Source organism: Stegodyphus dumicola, chromosome 9 (assembly GCF_044657685.1).
Source record: "Stegodyphus dumicola isolate Sdum_Otavi_A_Nest chromosome 9, ASM4465768v1".
NCBI classification, from domain to species: Eukaryota; Metazoa; Arthropoda; class Arachnida; order Araneae; family Eresidae; genus Stegodyphus; species Stegodyphus dumicola.
Window position 1 is genome coordinate 112,630,147 of NC_140776.1, and position 13,266 is coordinate 112,643,412.

A 13,266-nucleotide genomic window follows, 5' to 3' on the forward strand; every position below is an offset into this window, starting at 1 on the left:
CAAAATGGCAAGGTATTTATTAAAAAGAAAAAAAAAAAAGGTTTAAAAAGATTTTGCGGTAAAATTCTAGTATACGGTAAGGCTTTGGCACGATTTTGAAAATTGTCGCCAAGACCAAAATGACCCGTTTACTGCGCATCAAGATGTCGCCAAATCCCATTATTATTCTAACCAAAGAACATCTATGTAAAGAAGAAAAGGTTCCATACAAGTAAAATGCTATTACGCCGCTAGAATGCGGAGGGAAAATTTGCCAAGGGATTTGGCGACGGAACCTGGCGGCCAGAATTTCCCTCTCCACGATGTGTACAGGAAATTGAGAAACACGTGTTAAGAAGAAACGCTCTTTAACAAAAAGAAAACTACGAAAATCCGTTTTTAAATTATTGCGAAAAATCCAAGAAGAAATGTTTTATCAAAGGACGTTTCTTCTTGGATTTTTCGCAATAATTTTAAAAACGGATTTTCGTAGTTTTTTTTTTTCTTTTCTTCCCTGAAAATAACTAATCCATGAATTAATTTACTTGCGCCAAAAAATATTTTCTTTTCCTTTAGAGTTTAACCACTTGCGCTAAGACTAAACTTCACAGTTGCGGTGCCGTGCGCTACAATATAACAAGTTGTAAAGTGTCTCATTTACGCCGCTCCGCATCTGCGAGTGCAATCCAGAGCTGTAACTCGAGAAATAAACAATCTCGTTGTTAGGCGACGTTTGCACCACGTTATTTTCATTTTTGCGATAAATGCTTATTGACGTGGTGTTCACGTCGCTCGCGGTTTGAGACAAAAGCATCTTGACGTGCGTGGCACGTCTTTTTAGCGCAAGTGGTTAAAGAAATTTTAAACGATATTCATTTTATGAACTCTTGATAACGTGACCTTCGAACTTCGACACCGGTTTCGAGCTTTGGCGACAGATATATCAGACATGCACAGCTGTTTTCCTATATGATGGAACAGAGCCACAGCCACATCTGTTGCAGAGAGGTTTTCCTTCTTTACAATACATATTCTTTGATTCTAACCTCCATGGTACCGTATACTAGGATTAAACCCATTTTGTTTTATACGAGAACAGGGACTTTCTTTAGTTCATGCACTGCACATGCGATTCTCGAGAATATTGGAAACCAACAGTTGCGGGAAAGTTGCTTTGCCTTTCTAAAAGACAATTAAATTGGAGCTGCGAAAATTGGCTCTATGCCAGCTACCCGAATGTCACTCAAGTGATACATAATTCGCCAAAAAAGTTACCTCTTCCGACGTCGGCGCAAAAATCGCTTTTTTTGGCGGGATCGTTGTATGAACTTCCCTGACTTTTCCAGATTTTGACAAAAATACTTAAATTCCCTGACTTTTCCCTGAATATTTTGGTCAATTTTCTAATTCCCTGACTTTTCCCGGTTTTCCAGGTAGTGTGGCAACCCTGTGTCAATCCTTGCTGGTTTTGTAGCATTTTAATAATAAATATCAACGATGTGTTTGTGAAAACTTATCGGTAAGGAAGTTACCCCTTTGTCAGCAGCTAAATTTTAAATGTGACAGGTGCAGCCTCATAACTTGCAAATCTGAATTTTGCTTTTTTAAGAAGCCTGCGACACCAATCTTCAAGCTTACCATTACTGGTGCACAGTCAGCACCAAGTACTCAGCAATCATCCAGAGAAATCGGAATTTTCTTTCAAAGTTTTAATAATTAGCTGTGCTATAATAAAGCCTATCAAATCTCTTTCTAAAGTGGTAAACTACAAAAAAAGTAAACTACACTCCTTTTTGAAAACTCTAAATTTAAAATAAAAAAAAATATATATTAGATATAGATTTTGAATCATTATTACTGCTTATATCCACAGAGAGTCAGAATGGAGCTGTTTTAATGCAATCAATAACTGAAGATTTATATTTCATACCCATTGCTTTAACAATTGCAGTAATTTTTGTCCTTCTACTTTGGTATTTTAGCGATTTCACTATCAGGATACATTTTTCTAAATAAAGCATGATCAGATGCATTCAATGGCAGATATATGCCATATGACCTAAAGTTGTGCTTGATGCTCAATGGAGAACTGGAGCATGACTTTTCAGACACATATGCTCTTACATGAAAAGCAGAAGCATGGCAATGTTTCACTGATAAAGCAACTTTGGCTTCCTTTTATGCATAACGTAGAGAAAAACCAAGGGCTTTCAGACATCAAAAATTATTTTTTGGTATAAAAATTACTTTTTTGTGTATATTTGGAAGTATTAATCTGCATAATCAAGAATAAGAAAAGTTGAGAGAAATATGCTGCAAATTGGGCTGGCCGAAGTATGGTCAGAAATCAGGAATCTCATGTTTAAATCAGGAGAACTGGCAACTCTCGATTTTTCAAATTTTATAAAAAGACTATTATAAAATTACATAGGTTATTTCAAGGACTGTTGAACGTAAAGTTTAGTACATTCAGTACCTACAGGGATTACTCATTACAACATCCTTTAGAACATGTGAGATAGTTATATGAAGCATCAACAGTATATTTATGTTTTCATAGCCTAATAAACATAAGAAAATTTCCAAATTCTTAATTTTTCAGTATACATTAAAATTATAAAAATATCAATATTTTAACTTCCGCAACACTGTTTTTATTTAAAAGCATATTTAGCAATTATTTTACTTAATAAACAACATTAAAATATAATCTGTGGTAAGAAACTGGTTATTTAAATATTCGCTTGTAATAAAATTAAATTATTCTGAATAAATTTCTCAAAAATTTTTGAGAAATTAAAAATGCTCAAATTATAAATATTAAATAGAACGAATCCTAAACACATAACTACTTTAAAATCACACTATATCTTATAATCAAATGCTATACCTGTGTAAACAATGACGGGGAAATTCCACCTCCGATGGAACTCGTTGGAACGCTTGCTTGAATTCTAGATGTTGTTCGGCTGTTTGGACTATTTCCTGAATTCTGTAAGTTACCTGAGCAAGTATAAGTTTTCGGTAATTTTCATCAAAAAGTATTCGGAAATTCTAAATATAAATTTTTACACAGTATACAATGAACAAAAAATTTTACAAACACAAATGTTTCAATGAATATCTAACGTACCAGTTGTAGCTGGTATTATTCAACCCTGTTTAAGAGTTATGTTTTGAAAATAAGTTCTAGCATTTTGTAAATATACTGCTTCCAAACTTTGAAAATATCTGCAATTAAAGTGTTTTTTCATATCAAATCCGTAGTTATCTTCAAATCTTTTTAAATTCTGGCATCTGTGACAGAACTATGGATAATTTAAAACGGGAAAGAACACAACTACGGCAATATTTTACAACTTCTTTGAAAGAAGTGGAAACTGTTTTAAAAGATGATGCAGTAAGTAAGATTATTTGATATCTGCATTTAATATTTTTAATGACAAAGCTGACAGATTATTTCAATTAGATGAAAAAATTAAAAGTAACATGGCTAGAAATGGAAAACTTTAAGGGACATGGATTTAACGGAAAACTATCGAAAACAGTGGGTTGCTATGAAAATGAAAGTTGATTTAATGTTATCAATCACTGAAAGAAAGGGCGATATTTCCAGTGTAGTAAATGAAACTAAGCGAAATTTCAGTCTTCTTAAAAGGGTTGCCACTCAAAGAGGAGAATGAAATACCCTGACTTTTCTAGGTTTTCCAGGCGTGTTTTGAGAAAATTCCAGTCATCTGCATAGTGCGCATTGGCTGCACTGAGAGGTAAATTAATTATGGTACCACTTGAAAACACAAAAATTTGCCAATTGCATATGACTTATTATATATATAATCCAAACTATTATAGCAATAATAGGAGTTGTTTTCTCCACTGAAAATTGAGATTAGAATCTGCCCAATCTGGATTAATAAATAAGTTTTTTTACAGACATTTTGCAGCTAAACGAAAGAAAGAAATCTATTTCATAATATTTTTAAATAAATTCAGGTATTTTATATTTATTTAGCAGCATACATAAGCAAAAATATGTGCATTAAATTTCGTGATAGAATGTCATCATAGTACTAGATTTAGTTTCAGAAATATACCAGAGAAAGTTGCCTGAAATTTGAAAGTATTATTAACTAATAATAAATAAATTTAGAGGAAAGAAGAACATAAAAAGATATAAATAACATTAAAATGAAGTTAATTGTTTAAAAATTGAATTACAATAATCAATGATATTTTGGCGAATATAGTCATATTAAACGTTTAGCCTAAATGACTGATTACTATTTTTTTTATTTTACTGCAAAATGAAAAATAAGGCATTTATTAAAATGGGAAAAAAAAGAAGTTTAACCCTCCAACTGCTCAATTTATAGACTGAAATTGCTTCAAAATTCCCCCCCCCCTATTTTAAATCTACATATATTGGAGAATTGAAAAATGCATTTTTCCTTTCTAGAAAATATTTTTTCATATAGATTTTTATCATGAGAAACTATGTTGCCAGAAAAACCAATTTCGAATGTTATCACCCCTCAAAAATTTTTTTAATAAATTTCAGTCGAATTACAGTTAATTTCTATTTATTGCATAATATAAAAAAGTAAAATATATAAAATTTAAGAAAATATAAAGCACTGAGGAAAAAATATCTTAGAAATGCAGTTTAGTATGATAAGAGTTCAAAACAGGGTTCAAGGCAAAGTCTTTGCACCAGATCCTCGAGTAAGTTTGGAATGATGCAGCCATGATGTAATAAAACCGATAGGCTCTAATTTTCCAACACAAATTTTGTAGCCTTTAACATTTCTCAAAGGAATTTCATTTTAAAAAATCGTTTGACCAATAAGATAATTATTTTTGTTTTTTAAAACCGTCAGGTATACTGATGATGATTTTGCACTATATAATTTTGAGATAATAAAAACACAATTTTTATCTTACAAACTCTGCACTAAATAACATTAATACCACTCATAAAGATACTAACTTTCTGGATTTGTGCTTTATTATTTACAACAAAATGCGACTTTATTGATAAAAGAAGAAATTTTAATTCCGTCGCAATTAAATTTAATAACTGGAATTCAAACCTCTAAAAACACCATAGTTAGCACTATTCGTAATCAAATACTTAAAATATTTACACAGAAGTCAGTTACTTAAAAGAAGAGGTCCACTTATTAGTCAACACCCTAATTAAAAGTATAATACCTATTGATTCAATTAACTTATTTCTTATAAAAGCAGGCATTAACTACTACAGTCAAAAGTCATTAATCCGGACTCGTCGGGACTTCGGCGATTCCGGATTATCGATTTTTCCGGATTATAGATCATCAGTTTAAATCTCGTAAGATGGCATGCAGAAATTCTAAAATTAAAAATATGAAACCTTAATTTATGAAATAAAGAACAATTATAATCTAAAGGGTATCAAAATTTACAAAAAAAAAAAAAAAAAAAAGCTTAATATTTATTTGTTTACTTTATTAAACATTTCTTTCAATGTAAGTTGTTTTAAGTTGCTTCGTTTTATGTGATAATACTTTCTCTTTAATTCTATAAACAGACACGATTTCTTGTTCAGTTACAAAGTTCTGCTGTTCAAGTCCCGTTAATTGTTGTGCCGAGAATACCGATTAACTTGTCAATCGAAATTTTTTCGTTTTCACTAACCTCTCTGTCACATTCTTCAATGTCTTTATCCATTTTTTGCAGCAATTCCACTTTTTGTTTGATGGACATCGAAACATACTTTCGTTTTGTACAATCCTTTGGGAGCTCCAGAAACGGAAATTCTATTTGACATAATCGAAAGTTCAAGTTTACTTTTATAAAATTGCTCTTACAGTCTGCAAAAAATAATAAACCAGATCCAATTCGAAGATTAAGAAACAACGCAATCATCAACATTAACTGAAATAGATAATTTTAGATTATACTGTCCGTTATACATAAAACGCGCACGCGAAAACGTATTCTGCGCTTGCGCAAACTCATATGCGCAGTGGTAAAAGGTCTTACGTGCACGCGTAAACGCTTATGCGCATGTGTCAACGCGGCGCACGCACAGAAAGTTTTTAGCTTTGAGGTCTGGATTATGGGTGTCCGAATTAACGACTTTTGACTGTATCTAATTTCTATTTGATTATGTAATTTTTGTGTTATTTCAAGAGAATAAAGCAGGATAAAGTAACTAAAAGTAGGTATATGTAAGTAATGTATTTATGTTTTATCATTCATGTCTATAGTTTCAATACATATTTCTGGTTTCTCAAATGTTAATAATGATGACTTATAGTTTCGTAAAGACACAACAGTAGCCAATTCTTCATAACAACTATCTTTTATCCTGCTATTTTCATTTTCTTTAACTTTAGTCGGAAGATATTTAAATTTTACTCTTTGTCCTACATTAGTAGACATTTTATATATTTTCCAGCTTCCTCATGAAATTTTACAATCTCTTACTGTAACTCTAAACCTTAATCACAGGTAGCACACATTCTTTGTTATATAGTCAATCACATTCTATTAATTTCTTGCCAATTTTGTAATCAAAGCTTTTACTTCACGACCTAGGCTACTTTTTTAGAATCGTATTACTACATATAAATGCTTAGATCGCTATTTTGAGCTTTTTTGCTGCATTCTGTAGTTTTTATTTGCTTTTGAAAACTGAATTTTGCAATTACTTTGAGAATGAGGTTAGCAAAACATTTTAATGGTTTTTACTTCCTTGTACTAAGTAAAGGAAGTACTGTAATCATAAAAATTTCAGGTATCATATTTCAATGAAAATATCCATTTTGACCGCTTTCAAATCCATATGAATGATCTTTTTACATTGTACATAGTAGAAATGTTGCTTGGCGTAGTCTATATTGAAGTCTTTGCACAAGATCCAATAAATCTAATTAATGATTCAATAATTTAATTAAATACTTAAAACAATTGCTGAATGTTTTCTAGCAGCCATTTCTGCAAGAAAAAAGCAGCAAAAGTGGAGTTTGAGCAATAATACCATGTGCCTTCAAATGAAGCAATTTAGTAACAATTAACGATATATGTAGCCAAAGCGTAAACTAAACATCTAATACTGTATATAATTTATTTCAGTGGTTAAACGGGAAAAGAATGGGATGCACTCCTCAATCAAGAAAATCACAGATTCCGCAGGGTGAGCAGATATTTTGCTACATTTGAGTTGCCCGTGGAAATTGTGGGATGAGCAACCAGAGGGTTAAAAGATTTTGCGGTAAAATCCTAGTCTTTGCTACGGACTTGGTACAGTTTTGAAAAATGACCAGTTTACTGCCCAACACCTTCTTAAACAGAGACTAAGGGACAGAGAGATAATTGTTGTTACTGCTCATCATAATGTCGCCAAATCCCGTGTGTACCATACATGGAGTTTAGAATTTAAAAAAAAAAATATGTATTGTTAAGATAAAAAAAACCTCTGCAACAGGAATGGCTCCGTCCCAACGTAGAGGGAAATTCTTGACATTATTGGAAACCAAAGTTGCTGGAAACTTGCTTTGCCTTTCTAAGACAATCTGAGCTACGAAAATAAGCTCTAGGCCAGCTGCCTGAATGATGCTCATGCAATACATAATTCGGCAACAAAGTGATCGCTTCCAATGTTGGCGCAAAGCTTGCTTTTTTGAGGTTTGCTGTATGACATTCCCCAACTTTTCCTTGTTTTGAATAAAATATTTAAATTCTCAGACTTTTTTGGTCAATTTTCGAATTCCCTGACTTTTTCCAGTTTTCCAGGTAGCGTGGCAACTCTGTCCTAAGTTAGAACTGAAACGTTTTGACGGTAATAGACATCTGGTTTTGCTAAAGATGAACTCTTAATTCATATTTATGTTCGTGAACTTTTTAATTTAGTTTTAATGCAAGGGAAAAGTGGCGAAAATTTTACTTTGCGGGTTTTTTATAATAAATTGGAGACTCAGCTGCGAGCATTAGAGACTTTAGGGGTAACGTCTGAAAAATATGAAGCAATGTTAAATCCTTTAGTAGAATCAGCTCTGCTAGAAGTTCTTATCAAGGAGTGGGAATGCACACATAACCGTGTAGAAAATTAAAGACAAGATGAACATGTTAAGGAAATTTATTAGAATTTCTCCGTTTGGAAATCGAAAGTGAAGATAGGTTACAAATCGCTCGATCAGGGTTTGCAAATGATCAAGATTTTGGAAAATTTAAAGCGAAAGAAAAAATTCCCACTGTAGCTTATATTGTATCTAATGACAAGCAAAGAGCTGAGAAAAATGGTTTTCTAAGCTTAAATCTAGAATATTATCACTAGTATTAAAAAAACTCAGTGATGATAAATTCAACGCTTATCAACATTTCTGAAAACAAAATTTCAACCGTAAATGTAAAGCAAATGGAATTCTTGGTGTAATACATATTTAAGATACACATCAAATATGACGTGTGTGTCAAGCATTTAACAAAATTAATCTGAATTATATTTATATTTAAAGGATGCTTTAAATCTCTGAAATCATAAAGAATTTCTTAAACATGTATGCAATTTTTATTAAATACATAATTCTCATAAATCTTTTAATAACTAGGAAGGGAGAACCAAAGAACCACATACAGCTTCTGAAAGCTTTCCTAACACATTATTAAATACAGAAATAAGAGAAAATGCTTGTAATGACAACTCTTTTCTAAAGCAGCTTTTCTTTACCAGATATTCTCAAACCCTAATATTCCAAGAAAAACAATAATGTCTAAATTAATTACAAGCGTTTCTGGATCACTTTTTGTTCAATAACACACTCATAGTTTTATTACTTTGTTTTGCTAAATCTTACTTATTATGTTAATTTATCTCATGTTTTTAACAATCTCCACAAAGTTATTAGAGTGACTTTCATCTCCACAAAGTTATTAAAGTATTAAGTTATTAAAGTGATATATGTTTTTACTTCATTTGCCATTAATTTATCTCATGTCTTTTTTTTTTTTTTTTTTTTAAATACTGCATATAAACTCATTAGAGTAGACAACGCTTAATGTGATCCTAGTTAATGTTATTATTTTTATATAACTATAGAATTGCACAAGTCCAGCCGATCTGTAAGTGAGAAAACATGGAAAATATAATTCTAATTGCGAACACCAATTCGGAACATATTATTAAAATATTCAAAATCAATTTTTAAACAGAAGTGAAGTTGCTAAGTAAAAGATCAAATTACCAAATTAGTTCAAAACAGATTATAAAAATTGCAAAGTAAGGAATTAAGTCCATAAATAAGCTTAGTTCAATTTTAGTCAACCATTCAAAATTAGAGGGCAAAGAAGAAGAAACATAATACAACTTTCACACAGATTTTCGAAACTATATTGATTCTGGGGGGAATCAGATACAGGCCCCCCTTACTCAGCATCAAAAATCATTTCTGCAGAATGTTTTTTCATGGAGAAAAAAACGCAGAAATGCCAGACTGCCAGACTACGGCTGCTTCTCATCTTAATTTTAAATTTTATACTGGTAAGTTATTTTCCAATGAAGGATGCCCTCACATTATTAATCCCTTTGCGATGGTACACCTTTGTTTAACACGTTCCCTTGCGGCAGATGGGAGTTGAAAGGAATTGTCCCACAAGAAGGGGTTTTGCTTCACTAAGCCTATTTCTGATCACTTGAATCGTATAGGAAAGTCAAAGACACTTGATAAGTGGGTGCATCACGCATTCAGCGAAAATCATAAAAATCGTCGTTTTGAAGTGTCATCTACTCTTCTCCTCCACAACAAAAACGATCTTTTTCTTGATCAAATTGTTACGTGCTATGAAAAATGGATTCTCCCCAACGACTGGTGACATTCGTGTAAGTGTCTGAACCAGAGTCAGACACTGCAAAACTTTCTAAAGTCAAATTTGCACCAAAAGAAAATTATGGTGACTTTTTGGTGATCTGCGGCCGGTCTCATTCACCACAGCTTCCTAAATCTGGGCGAAACGATTTCAGCACAGAAGTACTGTCAGCAAATCAACGAAATGCACCAAAAATTGCAACGCACGTGCTTGGCATTGGTCAACAGAAAGTGGCCAGTTCTTCTCCATGACGATGCTCGACCACACGTCGTGCAACTGACCCTACAGAAATTGAACGAATTGGGATACAAGACTCTCCCTCTTGTCCCATATTCACCTGACTTATCGCCGACTGATTACCACTTTTTCAAACATCTGGATAACATTCTGCAGAAAAAATGCTTCAGAAACCAAGACGAGGTCAGAAACGCCTTTGACAACTTGATTGCGTCCAGAACTCCAGAATTTTATTCTACCAGCATATATAAACTTACATCTTGCTAGCAAATATGCATTGATTCGGCTGGTACTTATTTTGATTAATAAAATGTTTTTGAGTTATACTTTAAAGATATAGGTTAAAAACCTGCATTATTTTCCGGACAACCTGATAAGTGGAGTTTTCTGTAAAAATGGCTGCAAGAGACGTTCCACAGGGAATGTCTACGTGGAACACCCATCCCGAAAGGGTCAAGATTGAGGGTATATAAACTGGTCAAATAATTCCCAGAAAAGTTATGCATATGCAATAAAAATCTTTTCCATTTTAATAATTAAAAGCTATGAAAGTACTCACTTATATATTTTTAGCTATATTAAGTTGTTAAATTCTACCGATATTTTGAAGGATATTATTCTCATCCTTAACCTGTTCGGGGCCAGCGTCCCGTATACGCAGCGCAACGATTCTATTCTTACCAGCCCAGCGTCGTGTATATGCAACATTGAAACGAAACGATTTATTTGAATTTTTAAAAGCCAGTAAATGGAGCTACAACCATTTTGGAACACAACCATTTTTGGAAGTTTACTATACTTCAGCATTTACTGCAACTATGTTATTATAAACATTCATACATATGCTCATAATATAAGCATAATGATCATAATAAACACAAATATGAACTGACCAAGCGGAACGAGAATGCAAATTATTAAGATCTGGATAGAAATTTAAACGTGTATAGTATTTGGGTGAGAGGAAAAGAATGCCGAATGTACCGAAATTTTCTACTGCTTTCGCAATTCTTTGACCAATAGAACGACGAGCACCTGTCTGTACTCTTTGTGCGCACCAAAGGTTATGTTAATGCAGAGAAAGGGGGAAAAGCTATTTCCGGGAGTATGATTCACCATCTGACATTCCATATTAGGATTTCGGCTTTGGTAATGAAAAAAATTACGCGTTTATTTAAAAAAAAAGAAAAAAGCTCTAAAAGCAAAAAAATGAGGGCTTTAAAGAAAAGTAAGCACCTATTTATATTTTATTTTCAAATATAAGGACTTATAAGCACTTATAAGGACCGCTACGAACCCTATATAACTATACAATTTACCCTGTTTTATGGAATTACAGAAAAATTATTTAAAATTTACTTAATTTTGATTCATTACAGGACTAATGAATTTCAATGAAACACAGTAAGCATAAAAACGGTTCTCCATTACAGCTATTACAAATTGTGACAACTGTCTTAGTCTTTTTTCTGGCCATTACTTTGCAAGCTTCAGTTGCATTTTATTCATAACTTAATTTACAATATTTCCATACTTCAGAGGCTTTTCCTGGTTTTCTTTGGAGTTTATGCTGTCATTTTTTAGATATTCTTGCATTTCTGTTCAATGGAATATTTTCTTTTTCACAACTTGTAAGGGATAGTGCTAATTCTTTCCAGACTTCAGTAATGCTAATTTTCTGCTTCGTAATATCTTTCTATACAATGTAACTATTTACAAAACAGACTTTGCGCGTAACGTGTTGAATGAATACCTATAGGAATCACGTTCCAAACGTAAACTATCTTCTACTGCAATAAGAATTGCTGGCCCTTGCAATACCAGCGCTTTTAAGAGAGCGTGGCCTGAACGGGATTGCCTAAGAAATATGCTTGGCATTCAGCGTGTTAAAAAGTAACAATACAACATTATGTCAAGGAGAAAGACTATCAGCTTTCTCGACACATAATGTGTATTGCTCACATTTCTCAGGAAAGAGCCAACGTTTTTGCTTTTCTTACTCGATTTAATAGGTCATTATATATAACAACACAGGCATTATATTTTGGTATATAATGTATTTACTTTACATATAATGTAATTACATATAATATATATATTGACGATATCAGTAACAAATATCTTGCCAGTAGGGGTCTTTCCTTGATCACTTTCCGGTCATCTTGGATGCTGTTTTCGATTTAGGAAAACAGGAAGTTTTCTAATATAAACCTGATGTCACACAGGGTTTGAGGATGAAATATTTCTGAGTGTCTTTTGAAGAAGTTTCAGGACATGTGTTGGGGTTATATTCAGTTTCATTCCGTTAGCCATGGCTAAGAGACCTTAACTTAAAAATTTGTCCAAAATCACCGGAAGCTCCACCTTTCTGTCTAACTAACTGGAAGACAGTTTCTGAAAATTTACGTTGACAAAAAAGGTAATAAAAGTAAGAGAAGATGCACTGTGTGCGCTAAAACCAAGGAAAAGCGAAAGCAAACAACGTATTTTGAGTGCGAAGTATGCTTTGAATTATTTCACACACAGCAGAATTCTGAAATTGGAATTTAATTACTTACAGGTAATTCTTGTTTAGTTTTTTTTAAATTAATTTGTAATTTTTTTCATGGTTATAGTACTTATTTCTGTGTGCATAGTAATGATTTTAATATTTTGCCTGTTTAATTTATTTCTATTAATGTGATATTCTTTGTATTAATACACATTAAAAACAGGTACATTAAATACGCAACTTCAAAAATTGAAGTCTTAATATCAATATGCTGATTTTATAAGATTTTTTTTTTTTTTTTTTTGTAAAATTAGGCTTAACTGCTGAAAATGCACGGGCCGGTGCCGACAAACCATTTCAGCGGGTGCAGTACCGTGACTGCACTTCCTTTCTCCCGCCGCTGGTCCTTAATGGATTAATGTTATCAAAATAGCCATCGACACATGATCACATTAAGAAAAGGGATTAATGTTATCAAAATAGCCATAGAATCATGACCACGTTAAGCAGCAGCTACTGTATAGCGAATATTATCTCTTTTCGTTCTGCTTATATGCCTTATATATGATACTGGTTATTTGCTTGTTTATTGTATACGTGCTAACCTCTTTTTTAGACAAATTTGAGAAAATAACAAGATCAGCAACTTTTCGATTAAACCAACTATTAGAAAAATATACTCTTTGTTAGTATTTTGATAAATGCTCACA

The 13,266-nt window shown here is 32.5% G+C and overlaps 1 protein-coding gene across 2 annotated transcripts in view; it reads right to left on the bottom strand.

The window, feature by feature from the left end:
• Nucleotides 1-13,266, bottom strand: part of Art4 (arginine methyltransferase 4) — a 142,097-nt gene that overhangs the window by 37,087 nt on the left and 91,744 nt on the right. For both annotated transcript variants that reach the window (XM_035351749.2, XM_035351750.2), the window contains exon 13: nt 2,870-2,982. In XM_035351749.2, coding sequence (XP_035207640.1) covers nt 2,870-2,982 — 113 coding nt within the window. The remainder of the gene's footprint in view (nt 1-2,869; nt 2,983-13,266) is intronic.